We start from the raw sequence: 25,054 nt of genomic DNA, 5'->3' as shown, positions 1-25,054 counted from the left end.
TTCAGTACTTGCCGTTTCACTGATTCCGTTGCAGTTGGAATTTTTTTTCTAGCCCCGACAGTTCCAGAGCAATCAGTTCTGTTAATTTGAGCACAATGATCCTCGCTACTATCAGGGAGGCGGTCCTAAACTAGAGCCGAGAGACAGGCTCCGCCCACTAGCAGCATAATTGTGCTGAATCTAACAGCAATGATTGCTTGGGAACGGTAAGGGCTAGAGAAAAAATTCCAACTGCACCAAAATCAATGGAGCGGCACCTATCTGATGGATGCAATGAGATGGACATGGTAAAATGTCCTTTTATTAAATGCAAGCAGAGCTCCAGTACCATTCAAAGTGACTACCCCATGTACAGAGCTGTACAGTTTCAGTGCCATCACTGGTGACATTTGCAGTCCATCCCCTTCCCCCAATTTGATATTGATGATCTGTCCTAAGGGTAGGTGATCAATATTAATGTCCTGGAATCTGCATTAGGAATACAGCACAGACATTCCTCAGGGTCCAGGGACAGAAGTAATAACCTTTACAGTCCATAGTAGATCTCACACCACCTTCACTGCAGACTGTCAGTGCAAATAATAATCTGAAAATAAAATACTTTTCATTCTGTATTTACATAAAAGAATCTAATGTATAATATAGTACTGAAATATCACATCTATATAGTGCCACATAGTGTCTGAGAGACTCCTCTATATAGTGGCCAAATAACAGTGCTACATAATGCCCTAATATCACTTCTATATAGTGCCACATAGTGTGTAAGTGACTCCTCTAGATAGTGGCAAATTATAGTGCTACATAGTTCTAGCACAGCTCTATACAGTGCTATATAGTGCCCTAATATCAGGTCTAGACAGTGCTAGATAGTGCCCTAATAGCCAGTCTATACAGTGCTATATAGTGCACTAATAGCTGGTCTAGACAGTGCTAGATAGTGCCAAAATAGCAGGTCTAGATAGTGCCCTAATAGCAGGTCTAGACAGTGCTAGATAGTGTCCTAGTAGCAAGTCTATGTAGTGTACATATATCTGCTCTATATAGTACCCAAATAACAGTACTAGATAGAGCTCAAATTATAGAGCTACAAAGCGCCCTACTATCACGTCTATATAGTGGCCAAATACTAGCTCTATATAGCACCAAAATAACAGTCCTTTATATGGTGACCAAATTTCATTGCTATACGGTTCCAAAAACAGTTGTATATAGTTACACAAAAACTGGTAGTAACAAGTAGCACCTCTGTATAATGCCCACATTATATTGCTACATAGTACCCAATAACAGTGTGAGTTCTGTGTAATTCTGAGATGTAACTTATTAAACTCATCAATTTTCTATAGTGACCAAATACCAGTTTTATATAGTGCCCAAATAAGCGTGTTATGGTATAACAGATCTATATACTGTCCACATAAGCGTGTTATGGTATATCAGATCTATATACTGTCCACATAAGAGTGTTATGGTATATCAGATCTATATACTGTCCACATAAGAGTGTTATGGTATATCAGATCTATATACTGTCCACATAAGAGTGTTATGGTATATCAGATCTATATACTGTCCACATAAGAGTGTTATGGTATATCAGATCTATATACTGTCCACATAAGAGTGTTATGGTATATCAGATCTATATACTGTCCACATAAGCGTGTTATGGTATATCAGATCTATATACTGTCCACATAAGAGTGTTATGGTATATCAGATCTATATACTGTCCACATAAGAGTGTTATGGTATATCAGATCTATATACTGTCCACATAAGAGTGTTATGGTATATCAGATCTATATACTGTCCACATAAGAGTGTTATGGTATATCAGATCTATATACTGTCCACATAAGAGTGTTATGGTATATCAGATCTATATACTGTCCACATAAGCGTGTTATGGTATATCAGATCTATATACTGTCCACATAAGAGTGTTATGGTATATCAGATCTATATACTGTCCACATAAGCGTGTTATGGTATATCAGATCTATATACTGTCCACATAAGAGTGTTATGGTATATCAGATCTATATACTGTCCAAATAAGAGTGTTATGGTATATCAGATCTATATACTGTCCAAATAAGAGTGTTATGGTATATCAGATCTATATACTGTCCAAATAAGAGGGTTATGGTATATCAGATCTATATAGTGCCCACATAGCCTCATCCCACTATATAGGGTACATGGCTGTAGGATGAGCAGGTCACAGGAGGAGGTTTGGAGTCAGGTCTTTGCACAGGGTGTTGTCTGGACCAATTGCCCTTTTTGCCCCTGCCATAATCTCGCCCTGTTCCTGAGCTCAGACAGTGTGACTTGCGGCTCTTCCTCCTCCTCCTCCTCTGTTTCATCTTCTCCCTTCTCTTTTATGATGCTGAGAATTGATGGTTCTGGATAAACCTGCCCAGAAAACATAATGAGACAGACGGACAGAGAGCGGGGAGGGAGGAGGGAGCGCCAGTGTGTGGGAGAGATGCTCAGGTTGTAGCACAGAGCCAAGGATGAGGCAGCCATGCAGGTGTACAGAGGTAGCAGAGCTGAATCTGTTCCCATAACTTCATGCAGTAGCTTTACCTGCAGATATCACATTACGATGACCCGGGCCACACGCTCAACTCAGCTCTGCTACATCTGTACAGACTGAAGACACAGAGAGCCGGAGCAACCTTGCCATTGGGATACGAAGAGACGTCTAGGAGGCAGCTTGGGATCACCAAATAGACAGCATTGTGCCAGCGAGACTGCATGCCCTGTGGATGTGACAGCTCGTCTCTCCCAGCTGTTTCCTCCCCCTCAGCCAATCCCCACTCCTTGTGTTTGTGAGCCTCATCCCCCTCCTCCCCCGCCCTGGGCTGCTGGTCCCTGAGCATCCCTGAGAAAGAGAGGGAGCGAGAGAGAGGGGGAGGAGAGAGAGAGAGAGAAAGAGAGAGAGAGGGAGACAGGAGAGAGGGCTGTGTCTGCTCGTCACGTCCGGAGACATCCCAGTATGATCCCAGATCCGAGACCCCAGTGACGGGGAACCTCCTCCGTGCATCCCCCCCTCTCTCCTCCTCTCTCCTCTTTTTTTCCTTCTTTCCCCCCCTTTCTCCATCCTTTCTCCTTTCCTCTGCCCCTTCCTCAATCCTCCGCTCCTTTCCTCTCCCCTCTCTACCTTCTCGTAGCCCTAACCTTTCACCATTCATCACCCCAAGTAGCGTCGATCCGTCGTCCCCCCCTCAGCTCTCTACACCCACAATATCCATCCCACTCAGTGTTCAGCATGGGCTGCATTGGATCTCACAGTGCAGGTAAGAACCTTATTCACACTATGCACTGCACGCTGAGGATGGGAGCTGCAAGGTGATAGCACTGGAGACTGGACCATGAGGCAGACGGCACACTGCAACACAACATTGGACTTTGAGACAGACTACACACTGCACTGCAACACAACACTGGACCACGAGACAGACTGCACACTGCAACACAACATTGGACTTTGAGAGAGACTACACACTGCACAGCAACACAACACTGGACCACGAGACAGACTGCACACTGCAATACAATAACACTGGACCATGAGACAGACTACACACTACAACACAACATTGGACCACGAGACAGACTACACACTGCTACACAACACTGAACCATGATACAGACTGCACACTGCAATACAATAACACTGGGCCACGAGACAGACTACACACTGCAACACAACATTGGACCACGAGACAGACTACACACTGCAACACAACACTGGACCACAAGACAGACTGTACACTGCAACACAACACTGGACCAGAAGACAGACTACACATTGCAACACTGGTCCATGAGACAGACTCCACATTGCAACGCAACACTGAGACAGATTGCACACTGCAACATAACACTGGACCATGAGACAGACTGCACATTGCAACACTGGACCATGAGACAGACTGCACACTGCAACACAACACTGAACCATGATACAGACTGCACACTGCAATACAATAACACTGGACCACGAGACAGACTACACACTGCAACACAACATTGGACCACGAGACAGACTACACACTGCAACACAACAACACTGGACCACAAGACAGACTGTACACTGCAACACAACACTGGACCAGAAGACAGACTCCACATTGCAACACTGGTCCATGAGACAGACTCCACATTGCAACACAACACTGGACCATGAGACAGACTGTACACTGCAACAGAAACACTGGGCCATGAGACAGACTGCACACAACAACACAACACTGAGACAGATTGCACACTGCAACATAACACTGGACCATGAGACAGACTGCACACTGCAACACTGGACCATGAGACAGACTGCACACTGCAACACTGGACCATGAGACAGACTACACACTGCAACACAACACTGAACTATGAGACAGACTGCACACTGCAATACAATAACAATGGACCATGAGACAGACTGCACACTGCAACACAACATTGAACCACGAGGCAGACTATACACAGCAACACAACAATGAACCACAAGACAGACTATACACTGCAACAGAAACACTGGACCATGTGACAGACTGCACACTGCAACACAACAGCACTGGACCATGAGACAAACTGCAACACAACACTGGACCACGAGACAGACTGCATACTGCAACACTGGACCACTAGTCAGACTGCACAATGCTACACAACACTGGACCATGAGAAAGACTGCACACTGCAGCACTGGACCATGAGACAGACTGCACACTGCAACACAACACTAGACCACGAAGCAGACTGCACACTGAAACACAACACTGGACCATGAGACAGACTGCACACTGCAACACAACACTGGACCATGAGACAGACTGCACACTGCAACCCAGCACTGGACCACTAGACAGACTTCACACTGTAACACAACACTGGACCATGAGACAGCACTAAACCACGAGACAGACTGCACACTGCAAAACAACACTGGACCACGAGGCAGACTACACACTGCAACACAGCACTAAACCACGAGACAGACTGCGCACTGCAACACAACACTGGACCATTAGACAGACTGCACACTGCAACACTGGTCCATGAGACAGACCGCACACTGCAACACAACAACACTGGACCACGAGACAGACTGCACACTGCTACACAACACTGGACCACGAGGCAGACTACACACTGCAACACAGCACTAAACCACGAGACAGACTGCGCACTGCAACACAACACTGGACCATTAGACAGACTGCACACTGCAACACAACACTGGACCATGAGACAGACTGAACATTGCAACACCACAACACTGGACCATGAGCTATGCTACAGCGCACACTGCAAGAAAACAATACTGGTCCATGGGACAGAATACACACTGCATATACTACAACCACTGCAAATACTTTAGAACACACTGGACTGGGAGAAAGACTCCACACAACAGTGTATTGTGGTGAAACAGACTATACATTGCAGTACTACACTCGACAATGAAATATACTGTACACTGCAACACAACCCTGGACTATCACACATTATACACTGTAACACAATTCGGGATCAGAACATAGAACACTGCAACATAACACTGGACCACGAGACAAGCTAGTCACTGAAACAAAACATTGATGGAAAACTGGACTGTGAGGAAAACTACACATTGCAATACAACACTGGAACATGAACCAAACTACATCCATAAAACAGACCATAAGGCAGACTAAATACTGCAACACAACATTGCACTATGGACAGAACACAGACTGCAACACAACACTAAATAAAGAACAGAAAGACTACACATTGCAAATACAACACTGGACCACAAGACATACTGCACACTGCATCAAAAAATAACACTGGGCAAAGACTCAAACTGCACATTTAAACACATCACTTGACTATGAGAACTACACACTGCAGCACAACATGGACCTATAAGACTCACTGCAATACAACACTGTAATGAGGAAGACTATACATTGTAACACAACAAAACTGGACCACTAGGCAGAACACACTGCACAATGAAAAAATTCACACTGCAGGGCAACAACACTAAAATATAAGATACTACAATGCAGTACACTGGACTGTACAAGACTGGACTGTGAAACAAGCTACACAATGCAACACAACACCTTAATACAGCACTGGACTAGGAAACACATCACACCCTACAAGATACTGGTAAACATCAGACAGACTCACATTGCAGTACAACACTGGAGCATGAGACAGGCTGCACACTACAACACAAAGCAAAACAACACTGGACAATAACACAGATTACACACAGTCCCATGAGACATTCTGCACAGTGTAAAACAACAATGCACCATGAGACAGACTGTGCGGAGCAAAACAACAACACTAGACCATGAGGTAGACTGCATAATGCTACATGACAGAGGACCACAATACACACTGCATCTAAACAGCACTGACTGGACACTGCAACACAATAACTCAAGTCCACAATTCACTCAACACTGCAATACAATAGCCGCGTAAACAACACCCTGGGACCATAAGCAGAGCACACTAAAGAGTAACCTGGTGTACATGTAACTATAACACTGGGATATGACTCACCCTGCACACTGGACGGATGTGTCAGCTCCTTGTTTTCGACTGCACAGTCTACACAATACAATAAAGTGCTGTATAAAATAATCTGCAAAGTGATATCACTGGAAGCTAGAAAGTATAAAAAATATTACACAACAACATAAGAACACTGGAGACAACTTTGCAAATATTATACTGGACTATAACTGACCCTATACAGTGTAATAATATAATACTGGACTAAAACTGATCCTGTGCAGTGTAATAATATAATACTGGACTATAACTGACCCTATACAGTGTAATAATATAATACTGGACTATAACTGACCCCATACAGTGTAATAATATAATACTGGACTATAACTGACCCTATGGAGTGAAATAATATAATACTGGGCTATAACCAATCCCGTACAGTGTAATAATATAATACTGGACCATAACTGATCCTATACAGCGAAATGATATAATACTGGACTATAACTGATCTTATGCAGTGTAATAATATAATACTGGACTATAACTGATCTTATGCAGAGTAATAATATAATACTGGACTATAACTAATCCTATACAGTGTAATAATATAATACTGGACTATAACTGATCCTGTGCAGTGTAATAATATAATACTGGACTATAACTGATCCTATACAGTGTAATAATATAATACTGGACTATAACTGATCTTATGCAGTGTAATAATATAATACTGGACTATAACTGATCTTATGCAGAGTAATAATATAATACTGGACTATAAGTGATCCTGTGCAGTGTAATAATATAATACTGGACTATAACTGATCTTATGCAGAGTAATAATATAATACTGGACTATAACTGATCCTGTACAGTGTAATAATATAATACTGGACTATAACTGACCCTATACAGAGTAATAATATAATACTGGACTATAACTGATCCAGCGCAGTGTAATAATATAATACTTGGCTATAACTAATCCCATACAGTGTAATAATATAATACTGGACTATAACTGACCATATAAAGTGTAATAATATAATACTGGACTATAATTGATCCTATACAGTGTAATTATTTAATACTGGACTATATCTGACCCTATACAGTGTAATAATATAATACTGGACTATAACTGACCCTATGCAGTGTAATAATATAATACTAGACTATAACTGATCCCGTACAGTGTAACAATATAATACTGCACTATAACTGATCCTATACAGTGTAAAAATATAATACTGGACTATAACTGATCCTATGCAGTGTAATAATAAAATACTGGACTATAACTGATCCTATACAGTGTAATTATTTAATACTGCACTATAAGTAATCCTATACAGTGTAATAATATAATACTGGACTATAACTGATCCTGCGCAGTGTAATAATATAATACTGGACTATAACTGATCCTATACAGTGTAATAATATAATACTGGACTATATCTGACCCTATACAGTGTAATAATATAATACTGGACTATAACTGACCCTAAACAGTGTAATAATATAATACTGGACTATAACTAATCCTGTACAGTGTAATGATATAATACTGGGCTATAACTGATCCTGTGCAGTGTAATAATATAATACTGGACTATAACTGATCCTATACAGTGTAATAATATAATACTGGACTATAACTGATCCTGCGCAGTGTAATAATATAATACTGGACTATAACTGATCCTATACAGTGTAATAATATAATACTGGACTATATCTGACCCTATACAGTGTAATAATATAATACTGGACTATAACTGACCCTAAACAGTGTAATAATATAATACTGGACTATAACTAATCCTGTACAGTGTAATGATATAATACTGGGCTATAACTGATCCTGTGCAGTGTAATAATATAATACTGGACTATAACTAATCCCGTACAGTGTAATGATATAATACTGAGCTATAACTAATCCTGTGCAGTGTAATAATAAAATACTGGACTATAACCGATCCTGTGCAGTGTAATAATAGAACACAGGACTATAACTGATCCTGCGCAGTGTAATAATATAATACTGGACTATAACTGATCCTATACAGTGTAATAATATAATACTGGACTATATCTGACCCTATACAGTGTAATAATATAATACTGGACTATATCTTACCCTATACAGTGTAATAATATAATACTGGACTATAACTGACCCTAAACAGTGTAATAATATAATACTGGACTATAACTAATCCCGTACAGTGTAATGATATAATACTGGGCTATAACTGATCCTATACAGTGTAATAATATAATACTGGACTATAACTAATCCCGTAAAGTGTAATGATATAATACTGGGCTATAACTGATCCTGTGCAGTGTAATAATAGAACACAGGACTATAACTGATCCTGCGCAGTGTAATAATATAATACTGGACTATAACTGATCCTATACAGTGTAATAATATAATACTGGACTATATCTGACCCTATACAGTGTAATAATATAATACTGGACTATATCTGACCCTATACAGTGTAATAATATAATACTGGACTATAACTGACCCTAAACAGTGTAATAATATAATACTGGACTATAACTAATCCCGTACAGTGTAATGATATAATACTGGGCTATAACTGATCCTGTGCAGTGTAATAATATAATACTGGACTATAACTAATCCCGTACAGTGTAATGATATAATACTGGGCTATAACTAATCCTGTGCAGTGTAATAATAAAATACTGGACTATAACTGATCCTGTGCAGTGTAATAATAGAACACAGGACTATAACTGATCCTGCGCAGTGTAATAATATAATACTGGATTATAACTGATCCTATACAGTGTAATAATATAATACTGGACTATATCTGACCCTATACAGTGTAATAATATAATACTGGACTATATCTTACCCTATACAGTGTAATAATATAATACTGGACTATAACTGACCCTAAACAGTGTAATAATATAATACTGGACTATAACTAATCCCGTACAGTGTAATGATATAATACTGGGCTATAACTGATCCTGTGCAGTGTAATAATATAATACTGGACTATAACTAATCCCGTACAGTGTAATGATATAATACTGGGCTATAACTGATCCTGTGCAGTGTAATAATATAATACTGGACTATAACTAATCCCGTACAGTGTAATGATATAATACTGGGCTATAACTGATCCTGTGCAGTGTAATAATAGAACAGAGGACTATAACTGATCCTGCGCAGTGTAATAATATAATACTGGACTATAACTGATCCTATACAGTGTAATAATATAATACTGGACTATATCTGACCCTATACAGTGTAATAATATAATACTGGACTATAACTGACCCTATGCAGTGTAATAATATAATACTAGACTATAACTGATCCCGTACAGTGTAACAATATAATACTGCACTATAACTGATCCTATACAGTGTAAAAATATAATACTGGACTATAACTGATCCTATGCAGTGTAATAATATAATACTGGACTATAACTGATCCTATACAGTGTAATTATTTAATACTGCACTACAACTAATCCTATACTGTGTAATAATATAATACTGGACTATAACTGATCCTGCGCAGTGTAATAATATAATACTGGACTATAACTGATCCTATACAGTGTAATAATATAATACTGGACTACATCTGACCCTATACAGTGTAATAATATAATACTGGACTATATCTGACCCTATACAGTGTAATAATATAATACTGGACTATAACTGACCCTAAACAGTGTAATAATATAATACTGGACTATAACTAATCCCGTACAGTGTAATAATATAATACTGGACTATAACTAATCCCGTACAGTGTAATGATATAATACTGGGCTATAACTGATCCTGTGCAGTGTAATAATATAATACTGGACTATAACTAATCCTGTGCAGTGTAATAATAGAACACAGGACTATAACTGATCCTGCGCAGTGTAATAATATAATACTGGACTATAACTGATCCTATACAGTGTAATAATATAATACTGGACTATATCTGACCCTATACAGTGTAATAATATAATACTGGACTATATCTGACCCTATACAGTGTAATAATATAATACTGGACTATAACTGACCCTAAACAGTGTAATAATATAATACTGGACTATAACTAATCCCGTACAGTGTAATAATATAATACTGGACTATAACTAATCCAGTACAGTGTAATGATATAATACTGGGCTATAACTGATCCTGTGAAGTGTAATAATTTAATACTGGACTATAAGTGATCCTGTATAGTATAATAATATTATACTGGACTATAACTGATCCTGTGCAGTGTAATAATATAATACTGGACTATAACTGATCCTGTGCAGTGTAATAATGTAATACTGGACTATAACTGATCTTATGCAGAGTAATAATATAATACTGGACTATAACTGATCCTGTACAGTGTAATAATATAATACTGGACTATAACTGACCCTATACAGAGTAATAATATAATACTGGACTATAACTGATCCAGCGCAGTGTAGTAATATAATACTTGGCTATAACTAATCCCGTACAGTGTAATAATATCATACTGGACTATAACTGACCATATACAGTGTAATAATATAATACTGGACTATAATTGATCCTATACAGTGTAATTATTTAATACTGCACTATAACTAATCCTATACAGTGTAATAATATAATACTGGACTATAACTGATCCTATACAGTGTAATAATATAATACTGGACTATAACTGACCTTATGCAGTGTAATTATATAATACTAGACTATAACTGATCCCGTACAGTGTAACAATATAATACTGGACTATAACTGATCCTATGCAGTGTAATAATAAAATACTGGACTATAACTGATCCTATACAGTGTAATTATTTAATACTGCACTATAAGTAATCCTATACAGTGTAATAATATAATACTGGACTATAACTGATCCTGCGCAGTGTAATAATATAATACTGGACTATATCTGACCCTATTCAGTGTAATAATATAATACTGGACTATATCTGACCCTATACAGTGTAATAATATAATACTGGACTATAACTGACCCTAAACAGTGTAATAATATAATACTGGACTATAACTAATCCCGTACAGTGTAATGATATAATACTGGGCTATAACTGATCCTATACAGTGTAATAATATAATACTGGACTATATCTGACCCTATACAGTGTAATAATATAATACTGGACTATATCTGACCCTATACAGTGTAATAATATAATACTGGACTATAACTGACCCTAAACAGTGTAATAATATAATACTGGACTATAACTAATCCCGTACAGTGTAATGATATAATACTGGGCTATAACTAATCCTGTGCAGTGTAATAATAAAATACTGGACTATAACTGATCCTGTGCAGTGTAATGATATAATACTGGACTATAACTGATCCTATACAGTGTAATAATATAATACTGGACTATATCTGACCCTATACAGTGTAATAATATAATACTGGACTATATCTGACCCTATACAGTGTAATAATATAATACTGGACTATAACTGACCCTAAACAGTGTAATAATATGATACTGGACTATAACTAATCCCGTACAGTGTAATGATATAATACTGGGCTATAACTGATCCTGTGCAGTGTAATAATATAATACTGGACTATAACTGATCCTATACAGTGTAATAATATAATACTGGACTATATCTGACCCTATACAGTGTAATAATATAATACTGGACTATAACTGACCCTAAACAGTGTAATAATATAATACTGGACTATAACTGATCCTATACAGTGTAATAATATAATACTGGACTATATCTGACCCTATACAGTGTAATAATATAATACTGGACTATATCTGACCCTATACAGTGTAATAATATAATACTGGACTATAACTGACCCTAAACAGTGTAATAATATGATACTGGACTATAACTAATCCCGTACAGTGTAATGATATAATACTGGGCTATAACTGATCCTGTGCAGTGTAATAATATAATACTGGACTATAACTAATCCCGTACAGTGTAATGATATAATACTGGGCTATAACTGATCCTGTGCAGTGTAATAATATAATACTGGACTATAACTGATCCTATACAGTGTAATAATATAATACTGGACTATATCTGACCCTATACAGTGTAATAATATAATACTGGACTATAACTGACCCTATGCAGTGTAATAATATAATACTAGACTATAACTGATCCCGTACAGTGTAACAATATAATACTGCACTATAACTGATCCTATACAGTGTAAAAATATAATACTGGACTATAACTGATCCTATGCAGTGTAATAATATAATACTGGACTATAACTGATCCTATACAGTGTAATTATTTAATACTGCACTATAACTAATCCTATACAGTGTAATAATATAATACTGGACTATAACTGATCCTGCGCAGTGTAATAATATAATACTGGACTATAACTGATCCTATACAGTGTAATAATATAATACTGGACTACATCTGACCCTATACAGTGTAATAATATAATACTGGACTATATCTGACCCTATGCAGTGTAATAATATAATACTGGACTATAACTGACCCTAAACAGTGTAATAATATAATACTGGACTATAACTAATCCCGTACAGTGTAATAATATAATACTGGACTATAACTAATCCCGTACAGTGTAATGATATAATACTGGGCTATAACTGATCCTGTGCAGTGTAATAATATAATACTGGACTATAACTAATCCCGTACAGTGTAATGATATAATACTGGGCTATAACTGATCCTGTGCAGTGTAATAATATAATACTGGACTATAACTAATCCCGTACAGTGTAATGATATAATACTGGACTATAACTGATCCTGCGCAGTGTAATAATATAATACTGGACTACAACTGACCCTAAACAGTGTAATAATATAATACTGGACTATAACTAATCCTGTACAGTGTAATAATATAATACTGGACTATAACTAATCCCGTACAGTGTAATGATATAATACTGGACTATAACTGATCCTGTGCAGTGTAATAATAGAACACAGGACTATAACTGATCCTGTGCAGTGTAATAATATAATACTGGACTATAACTGACCCTAAACAGTGTAATAATATAATACTGGACTATAACTAATCCCATACAGTGTAAAAATATAATACTGGGCTATAACTAATCCCGTACAGTGTAATGATATAATACTGGGCTATAACTGATCCTGTGCAGTGTAATAATATAATACTGGACTATAACTGATCCCGTACAGTGTAATGATATAATACTGGGCTATAACTGATCCTGTGCAGTGTAATAATATAATACTGGACTATAACTGATCCTATACAGTGTAATAATATAATACTGGACTATAACTGACCCTAAACAGTGTAATAATATAATACTGGACTATAACTGATGCTGTGCAGTGTAATGATATAATACTGGACTATAACTGACCCTATACAAAGTAATAATATAACACTGGACTATAACTAATCCTGTACAGTGTAATAATATAACACTAGACTATAACTGACCCTATGCAGTGTAATAATATAATACTGGACTATCACTGATCCTATGCAGTGTAATAATATAATACTAGACTATAACTGATCCTCTGCAGTGTAATAGTATAATACTAGACTATAACTGACCCTAAGCCATGTAATAATATAATATTGGACTATAACTGATTCTGTGCAGTATAATAATATAATACTGAACTATAACTGACCCTATGGAGTGTAATAATATAATACTGGACTATCACTGATCCTATACAGTGTAAAAATATACTTCTAGACTATAACTGATCCTATACAGTGTAATAATATAATACTGGACTATAACTGATCCTGTGCAGTATAATAATATAAGACTGGATAATAACTGATCTCAAATCAAATCAAATCAAAAAATGCTTTATTGGCACGTCCGAATAGGTATTTGGCATTGCCAAAGCTAGTAAAGTGGGTGGGTGGGGGGGGGGAGTTGGGTTGGGTGGGTGGTGGGTATGGGGGGGGGGGGTTCGGTTATAACAGTCCATGGAGTCTCATCTTCCTCTTCGTTGGTGACTGCTATATGGGGAGGTGGGGGTGGGGGTGGGTGGGGCGGGTGTTTTGGGATAAATATAACAGTCCGTGGAGTCTCATCTTCCTCTTGTTTGGTGACAGCTGGACACGTATTGGGCAGCGATCTCCACAGTGGCCTCTTCTTCTCCCAGTAGGATGTAGAGTTTCCTCTTCTCCCAGTCTGGGATGTGGGCAGAGAGTCTTTGGTAGTAGACGGCCCTCATAGCTGAGTATTTGGTGCAGTGTAGCAGGAAGTGGGTCTCGTCTTCTAGGGCCCCCTGGTCACAGTGCTGGCACAGTCTCTTCTCCCGTGGCTTGTACGTCTGTCTGTATCGCCCCGTCTCTATCTCTAGGTTGTGGGCGCTCAGTCTGTATCGGCTCAGGGTCTGTCTGTGCTTGGGGTGGCGTATTCTCTCCAGGTAGGTGGCCATGGTGTAGTCCCTTTGTAGGGATTGGTACACGGTGAGTTTCTTGGAGTTATTTATTTCGTTTCTCCATTCTTCAATGTACCGCTCTCTGTTTGCCTCTGTGGTCGCCTTTATTTCGGCCTTGGTTATCATCTGTTGGAGTTTTTGGTTTGGTGGTTGGCTGCTGTTTGGTTGTTGAATGTCTGGTTTGCTCAGGTGGCTTAGCCATGCTTGGTGGTGGTAGGAGTCAGGCTTGCTCCCCTGGATGTGTGCCCTTATACAGTGTAATAATATAATACTGGACTATAACTAATCATATACAGTGTAATAATATAATACTGGACTATAATTGATACTATACAGTGTAATAATATAATACTGGACTATAACTGATCCTATACAGACTTATAATATAATACTAGACTATAACTAACCCTAGGGAGTGTAATAATATAATACTGGACTATCACTGATCCTGTGCATTGTAATAATATAATACTGGACTATAACTGATCCTGTACAGTGTAATAATATAATACTGGACTATAACTGACCCTATGCAGTGTAATAATATAATACTGGACTATAACTGATCCTATACAGTGTAATAATATAATACTGGACTATAACTGATCCTGTGCAGTGTAATAATATAATACTAAACTATAACTGATTCTATACAGTGTAATAATATAATACTGGACTATAACTGATCCTGTGCAGTGTGATAATATAATACTGGACTATAACTGATCCTGTACAGTGTAATAATATAATACTGGACAATAACTGACCGTATGCAGTGTAATAATATAATACTGGACTAAAACTGACCCTATGCAGTGCAATAATATAATACTGTACTATCACTGATCCTATATAGTGTAATAATATAATACTAGACTATAACTGATTCTATACAGTGTAATAATATAATACTGGACTATAACTGATCCTGTGCAGTGTAATAATATAATACTGGACTATAACTTATCCTATACAGTGTAATAATATAATACTAGACTATAACTGATTCTGTGCAGTGTAATAATATAATACTGGACTATAACTGATCCTATAGAGTGTAATAATATAATACTGGACTATAACTGATCCTGTGCAGTGTAATAATATAATACTGGACCATAACTAATCCTATACAGTGTAATAATATAATACTAGACTATAACTGATCCTATGGAGTGTAATAATATAATATTGGACTATAACTGATCCTGTGCAGTGTAATAATATAATACTGGACTATAACTGATCCTGTGCAGTGTAATAATATAATACTAGACTATAACTGATCCTATGGAGTGTAATAATATAATATTGGACTATAACTGATCCTGTGCAGTGTAATAATATAATTCTGGACTATAACTTATCCTATACAGTGTAATAATATAATACTAGACTATAACTGATTCTGTGCAGTGTAATAATATAATACTGGACTATAACTGATCCTATAGAGTGTAATAATATAATACTGGACTATAACTGATCCTGTGCAGTGTAATAATATAATACTGGACTATAACTAATCCTATACAGTGTAATAATATAATACTAGACTATAACTGATCCTATGGAGTGTAATAATATAATATTGGACTATAACTGATCCTGTGCAGTGTAATAATATAATTCTGGACTATAACTGACCCTATACAGTGTAATAATATAATACTGGACTATAACCGATCCTGTGCAGTGTAATAATATAATACTGCATTATAACTGACCCTATACAGTTTTGTAATATAATACTGGACTATAACTTATCCTATACAGTGTAATAATATAATACTGGACTATAACTGACCCTATACAGTGTAATAATATAATACTAGACTATAACTGATCCTGTGCAGTGTAATATATAATACTGGACTATAACTGATCCTGTGCAGTGTAATAATATAATACTGGACTATAACTGATCCTGTGCAGTGTAATAATATAATACTGGACTATAACTGACCCTATGCAGTGTAATAATATAATACTGGACTATAACTGATCTTATGCAGTGTAATAATATAATACTGAGCTATAACTGATCCTGTGCAGTGTAATAATATAATACTGGACTATAACTGATCTTATACAGTGTAATAATATAATACTGGACTATAACTGATCCTGTGCAGTGTAATAATATAATACTGGACTATAACTGATCTTATACATTGTAATAATATAATACTGGACTGTAACTGATGCTATTTAGTGTAATAATATAATACTGGACCATGACTGATCCTGTGCAGTATAATAATATAATACTGGACTATAACTGACCCTATGCAGTGTAATAATTTAATACTGGACTATAAGTGATCCTGTATAGTATAATAATATTATACTGGACTATAACTGATCCTGTGCAGTGTAATAATATAATACTGGACTATAACTGATCCTGTGCAGTGTAATAATATAATACAGGACTATAACTGATCCTGTGCAGTGTAATAATATAATACTGGACTATTACTGACCCTATGCAGTGTAATAATATAATACTGGACTATAACTGATCTTATGCAGTGTAATAATATAATACTGGGCTATAACTGATCCTATGCAGTGTAATGATATAATACTGGACTATAACTGACCCTATAAAATGTAATAATATAATACTGGACTATAACTGACCCTATGCAGTGTAATAATATAATACTGGACTATAACTGACCCTATACAGTGTAATAATATAATACTGGACAATATCTAACCCTATACAGTGTAATAATATTATACTGAGCTATAACTAATCCCGTACAGTGTAATAATTTAATTCTGGACTACAACTGATCCTATACAGTTTGATAATATAATGCTGGACTATAACTGATCCTATACAGTGTAATAATATAATTCTGGACTATAACTGATCCTATACAGTGTAATAATATAATTCTGGACTATAACTGACCCTATACAGTGTAATAATATAATCCTGGACTACAACTGACCCTATACAGTGTAATAATATAATACTGAGCTATAACTAATCCCGTACAGTGTACTGATATAATACTGGACTATAACTAACCCTGTACAATGTAATAATATAATTCTGGGCAATAACTGACCCTATACAGTGTAATAATATTATACTGAGCTATAACTAATCCCGTACAGTGTAATAATATAATACTGGACTATAACTGATCCTGTGCAGTGTAATAATATAATACAGGACTATAACTGATCCTGTGCAGTGTAGTAATATAATACTGGACTATAACTAATCCCGTACAGTGTAGTAATATAATACTGGACTATAACTAATCCCGTACAGTGTAGTAATATAATACTGGACTATAACTGCTTGTACAGTGTAATAATATAATACTGGACTATAACTGACCCTATACAGAATAATAATATAATACAGGACTATAACTGATCCTATGCAGTGTAATAATATAATATTGGACTATCACTGATCCTATACAGTGTAATAATATAATACTGGACTATAACTGACCCTATGCAGTGTAATAATATAATACTGGACTTTAACTGGCCCTATACAGTGTAATAATATAATACTGGACTATAACTGATCCTGTGCAGTGTAATAATATAATACTGGACTATAACTGACCCTATACAGAATAATAATATAATACAGGACTATAACTGATCCTATGCAGTGTAATAATATAATATTGGACTATCACTGATCCTATACAGTGTAATAATATAATACTGGACTATAACTGACCCTATGCAGTGTAATAATATAATACTGGACTATAACTGATCCTATACAGTGTAATAATATAATACTGGACTATAACTGATCCTGTGCAGTGTAATAATATAATACTGGACTATAACTGATTCTGTGCAGTGTAATAATATAATACTGGACTATAACTGACCCTATACAGTGTAATAATATAATACTGGGCTATAACTGATCCTATACAGTGTAATAATATAATGCTGGACTATAACTGACCCTATGCCATGTAATAATATAATACTGGACTATAACTGACCCTATGCAGTGTAATAATATAATACTGGACTACATCTGACCCTATACAGTGTAATAATATAATACTGGACTATAACTGACCCTATGCAGTGTAATAATATAATACTGGACTATAACTGATCTTATACAGTGTAATAATATAATACTGGACTATAATTGATCCTGTGCAGTGTAATAATATAATACTGGACTATAACTGATCTTATATAGTGTAATAATATAATTCTGGACTATAACTGATCCTATGCAGTGTAATAATATAATACTGGACTATAACTGATCCTGTGCAGTGTAATAATATAATACTGGACTATAACTGATCTTATACAGTGTAATAATATAATACTGGACTATAACTGACCCTATACAGTGTAATAATATAATACTGGACTATAACTGATCTTATACAGTGTAATAATATAATACTGGACTATAACTGATCCTGTGCAGTGTAATAATATAATACTGGACTATAACTGACCCTATACATTGTATAATCAGTCCTATGCAGTGTAATAATATACACTGTACGTGATAATTGTGGTCAGGTTATCTTCTCATACATGTAGTGTCCTCCTGATAACCAGCCATGATGTCCTTATTGTGGTCAGGTTATCTTCTCAGAAATGTAGGGCCCCTCAACCTGTTCACAATAAGGATATCCTGGCCGGGTTTCTGACAAGTCCCAAATCACGTCTTCACATTCATGGTCATATCCATTGGCAACTGATGAATACAAAAGATGTCACCACTAAGATGAGAGAAAATCTTTAAAACTCTTTTTATTTGCAAAAATGTTTATCTTTTAATCATGGGACAACCCCTTTAAGGACCAGAATTTAAAGGGATATCCTTGCCACTGACACTAGTGATCTATTACAAGTCCTCAGCGGGCTGCGCAGACAGATGCAGTGATATTCATCCTACACACTGCATTGTGATAGACTTGTACTTAGCAAGGTGACAGCCCCAGCCCGTCCTGGGGGGCCGCGCACATGCCAGATCATCACATTGCATGCTTGCTATTGACACACTGCAGGCAGCTCATCTGCTTTCCTCAGCATTGTTCTGCGCCTTGTGCCTTGCAGCTTTTCACCCTGCTGTGAATCATTGGGATGTTATTAAGTTGTGCTCGCCCGTGTCTGGGCGGATTTGTATGTAATTGTTGATTTCAGGTTTTTTTTTTGTGGTGGTGTTTTGTGCGTGATCAGGATCGGATCCCAGTGATGCAATGTAGGAGCAGACATACATCAGCAGAGTGTGCACAGACTTGTAATGAACTCTCGCCCGGCATCTACTTGGGATTCATTGTGTGTTACCTATTCCCAGGTCGGCTGTCGTCATAGTGTACGCAATGTGTGACATTGTGGAGCGATGCTCTGCAGGCTGTCATCTATGGGGATATGGCTTGTGGTCTGATCAGGGCATCTTGGGGTCACCATGAGGATGTCTCCTCTTTAATGATAAGCAGAGACTCTTAGAGATGGGGCCATAGTAGGGGTCACTGATGGGGGCAGCGAAGTCAATGAGAGATCATCATTTATTATTAATAGCAAAACATCCCCCCCCCCCTTGTAAATCAGTGTTTAGATGTTGTGGTGCAACAGTGACACATAGTGGCCAGAGGCCAGTATTACAATGCACTCTTTGTATGGACCATTAAAGGGGCATATTGTATGAGATTAAAGACATTGTGTCTCCAGACTGGGGTCATTATACAGGGCCATACACAGGGTACACTCGTAGAAAAGGGCAAATGAGTACAGATGTGCCCTCGAAATGACACCCCAATGAGCAGATGAGCCAACTGAGCCAAGAAATCACAGGGGTGACAAGGTTACTGATAATTTTAGGATGCTGTTACTAAATATTTCATTGCAAATTAACTTCAGACCCAAAGGTGCTCCCCAAACCTAGGATGAATGGGATGAGTCCTACTATTATTAGTCACCAGGGGGTAAGAGGTGCGGAGTCTGCGGCTGAACATGGACGAAGGAATAACTGGAGAACCCCCGGAATCCCCCGGCCATGGTCTGGGCTGCACATGTTACAGAGTTGCGAATGATTCTGTCCACGTTACGTGCTGGAATACTGCGCTGCTTTTAGGGATTCCTGCGTTATTCTACAAGGTAACAATTTATCACAAGATGTGAGAGGAGAAAAGAAGGAAAGACAGCGAAACATCTGACGCGTCATCATCAATGAAATCTGGGACGTTTTATCACGATGATGATGATGGTGATGGTGATGGTGATGTTTGTATTGATGTCAGTTGATGATGAAAGTGATGACGATGACACATAACATGATGGTACCTTAGATGATGATAGCGTTGACGTCAGTACAGTTAGTGCTGGTGATGTCTGTAGAGTTAATGGCTATGATGGTGGTAATTCAACGATGAAGGTGATGACAGTGATACATAATACATAATAAGGTGACGCTGATCGTGTTTGCTAATAGTGATATTGTTAGTAGAGTTGATGGCTGTGATGGTGGTAACTCCATGATGGTGATGATGAAGGTGAGGATGGTGATACATAATATGTAGAGATGAGCAAACAATGAAATATTCGATATTCGTTATTCGTTTCAAATAGCCCCTCAATATTCGACTATTCGAATGAATATCCAACCCAATTATAGTCTATGGGAGAAAATGCTTCGTTTCAGAGGAAGCCACACTTCTACTCAGGAGAGTCACCAAGTCCACTATGACACCCCAGGAAATGATGCAACACCTCTGCAATGCAACTGGGACAGCAGGGGAAGCATGTCTGGGGGCAAAACACACACTGTAATACGCCATTAATAATGGGGGAGCTGACTTTTCCCCATAATAATGCATTGACCAGCGTTGATTGGCTGAATGCCATACAGTGTACAGCATTTGGACCAATCAATGCTGGTTCTGCCAGAGGAGGCGGAGTCTAAGATCGGTCCACAGCAGTCTCCATTGTGGTCCGATCTCAGGTGTAGCCGACTTCAGTGCACAGCTCTACTACATCTCAGGTATAGCCGAGTTCAGCGCACAGCTCTACTACATCTCAGGTATAGCCGAGTTCAGCGCACAGCTCTATTACATCTCAGGTATAGCCGAGTTCAGCGCACAGCTCTACTACATCTCAGGTATAGCCGAGTTCAGCGCACAGCTCTACTACATCTCAGATGTAGTAGAGCTGTGCGCTCAACTCTGCTACATCTCAGGTATAGCAGAGTTGAGCGCACAGCTTTACTACAGCTCAGGTATAGCAGAGTTGAGTGCACAGTTTTACTACATCTCAGATGTTGCAGAGTTGAGCGCACAGCTCTGCTACACCTGAGATGTAGTAGAGCTGTGCGCTCAACTCTGCTATACCTGAGATGTAGTAGAGCTGTGCGCTCAACTCTGCTATACCTGAGATGTAGTAGAGCTGTGCGCTCAACTAGGCTACACCTGAGATTGGACCACAATGGAGACTGCTGTGGACTGATCTTAGACTCCACCTCCTCACAGACGAGCCTCCGTCAGAACCAGCGTTGATTGGCCAATGCTGTATGCTGTATGGCATTCGGCCAATCAACACTGGTCAGTGCATTCTTATGAGAAAAAGGCAGCTCCTGCATAACGCAAGCTGACGGGGATCCCGACTAGCATATAATGGGCTGCCATGAGATGTGCTTGCAGGTGAAGTTTGAAAGTGATGAGACCTTGCCAGCTTGAGCTAAATGCAAGAGTAAGTTCAATGCAAACACATCGTGGCAGCGCACCATATGCTAGTCGGGATCGCTGGCAGCTTGCGGTATGCAGGAGCTGACTTTTTCCCATAGGAATGCATTGACCGTACTCTTGCATGTATCACAGGTTGGCAAGGAAGGTATATAGAGCCCCAAAGAGCTGGGTGAGTGACATCCCCCCCTAAATAAAGGTGATCCCTAGCTAACCCCCCTGTACATCTGTCCCTGTCTCACAGTCACATATTTCACAGTCTCATATGAACCGAATCTGAAATCCACCACTCATATAAATTGGAGGTCACCTGATTTAGCCAGCCAATTACTTTTTCCGATTTTTTTTCGATGCCTCCGTTTTCCTACTTCCTGTCCCACATCCCCTGCGCAGTTATTGGTGTAAAAAAAAAAGCGCCAGGGAAGGTGGGAGGGGATACGAAATTTTACTGCGTTTGCCGCGTGGTATTCGATTGGAATCGAATATCTCGAGCAGCGTGATATTCGATCGAACGCTGTTCGCTCATCTCTAATAATATGGTCATAACTCGATGATGATGATGAAGGTGATGATGGTGATATGGTGGCGCTGATAATATTCTTGCTCGCTTAGATGATAGCAGAGGTTCTGACCATAATGGTGAATAACTTGCCATAGTATCAGACATTAATTCTGGCACTGGAGACGCCCATGTCTGTACGTGTCACCGCCGCCCCTTGTGCCTCTATGTGTCATACTCCTTTTTGCTTCCTGTCTGAGTGACAACCTTGAGCAGGATTAGTTACAGAATGTTCTATAGATACATTGTAGCGCTATCACCTGATGACTGCGCCTCATAGAAGGACTACTCCGCTTTCCCAAACTCTACATTGTATCTTAGATCCCGACCAACTCTCATCCTACTATACGGCCGCCTTTGTTTTGGTTTTATCAATCAGTTTATGAACCTGCAAGCTCAGGATGAACAGAGTCAGGGTCACTGTCAGATAGAAGGTGGATCAGGGCATAGAATTGTAGGAGGATTTCTAGGGTCTGCTCATATATACCCAGCATAGGATACAGCTTGTGTTTGTGCCAGGGTACCGGCTGCCAGGCATAGATACAGTGACAGCCCCAGGACCCCCTCCCCCCCCCCCCTCCCCATCCGCTAATTATTCCATGTGTAGACAGGCAATTAATAATCCTGTACATTCTGTCATGCGTGTGCGTGCCGGGCAGTAATATGTCGCTGATAACCGTGTTCTACAGCAGCTGGAAGTATCCGGACAAAACACTGCACAATGTTCTATGGAAAATAACATGAAAGCCTACAAATCAGGCGCCAATGGCGATCGTGTACAGGATCCGCAGATAACAAGACTCTCGTGTTCTGCCTGGCATGAGACAGATAGAAAGATAGATAGATAGGAGATAGATAGATAGGAGATAGATAGATAGATAGATAGATAGATAGATAGATAGGAGATAGATAGATAGATAGATAGATAGATAGATAGATAGATAGGAGATAGATAGATAGATAGATAGATAGATAGATAGATAGATAGGAGATAGATATATAGATACATAGGAGATAGATAGATAGATAGATAGATAGATAGATAGATAGATAGGAGATAGATAGATAGATAGATAGATAGATAGGAGATAGATAGATAGATAGATAGATAGATAGATAGATAGGAGATAGATAGATAGATAGATAGATAGATAGATAGATAGATAGGAGATAGATATATAGATACATAGGAGATAGATAGATAGATAGATAGATAGATAGATAGGAGATAGATAAATAGATAGATAGATAGGAGATAGATAGATAGATAGATAGGAGATAGATAGATAGATAGATAGATAGATAGATAGATAGGAGATAGATATATAGATACATAGGAGATAGATAGATAGATAGATAGATAGATAGATAGATAGATAGGAGATAGATAGATAGATAGATAGATAGATAGATAGGAGATAGATAGATAGATAGATAGATAGATAGATAGATAGGAGATAGATAGATAGATAGATAGATAGATAGGAGATAGATAAATAGATAGATAGATAGATAGATAGGAGATAGATAGATAGATAGATAGATAGATAGATAGGAGATAGATAAATAGATAGATAGATAGATAGATAGATAGATAGATAGGAGATAGACAGATAGGCGATAGATAGATAGATAGATAGATAGATAGATAGATAGATAGGAGATAGATAGATAGATAGATAGATAGATAGATAGGAGGTAGATAGATAGATAGGAGATAGAT

General features: G+C 37.8%; 1 protein-coding gene across 2 annotated transcripts in view; it reads left to right on the top strand.

Annotated features, from left to right (window-relative positions):
- The first annotated feature begins 2,842 nt into the window (after positions 1 to 2,842).
- The window catches only part of FAM131B (family with sequence similarity 131 member B), a 59,114-nt gene continuing 36,902 nt past the window's right edge, over positions 2,843 to 25,054 (top strand). Inside the window, exon 1 of one of the 2 annotated variants that reach the window (XM_075288002.1) lies at positions 2,843 to 3,308. In XM_075288002.1, the coding sequence (XP_075144103.1) occupies positions 3,281 to 3,308 (28 nt within the window). In that variant the 5' untranslated portion in view covers positions 2,843 to 3,280. The remainder of the gene's footprint in view (positions 3,309 to 25,054) is intronic. The other variant, XM_075288003.1, reaches the window with a different exon arrangement.

Source organism: Leptodactylus fuscus, chromosome 10, assembly GCF_031893055.1.
Source record: "Leptodactylus fuscus isolate aLepFus1 chromosome 10, aLepFus1.hap2, whole genome shotgun sequence".
NCBI classification, from domain to species: Eukaryota; Metazoa; Chordata; class Amphibia; order Anura; family Leptodactylidae; genus Leptodactylus; species Leptodactylus fuscus.
The sequence above is the reverse complement of the archived record's forward strand: the minus strand, read 5'-3'. Positions and strand labels throughout refer to the sequence as shown.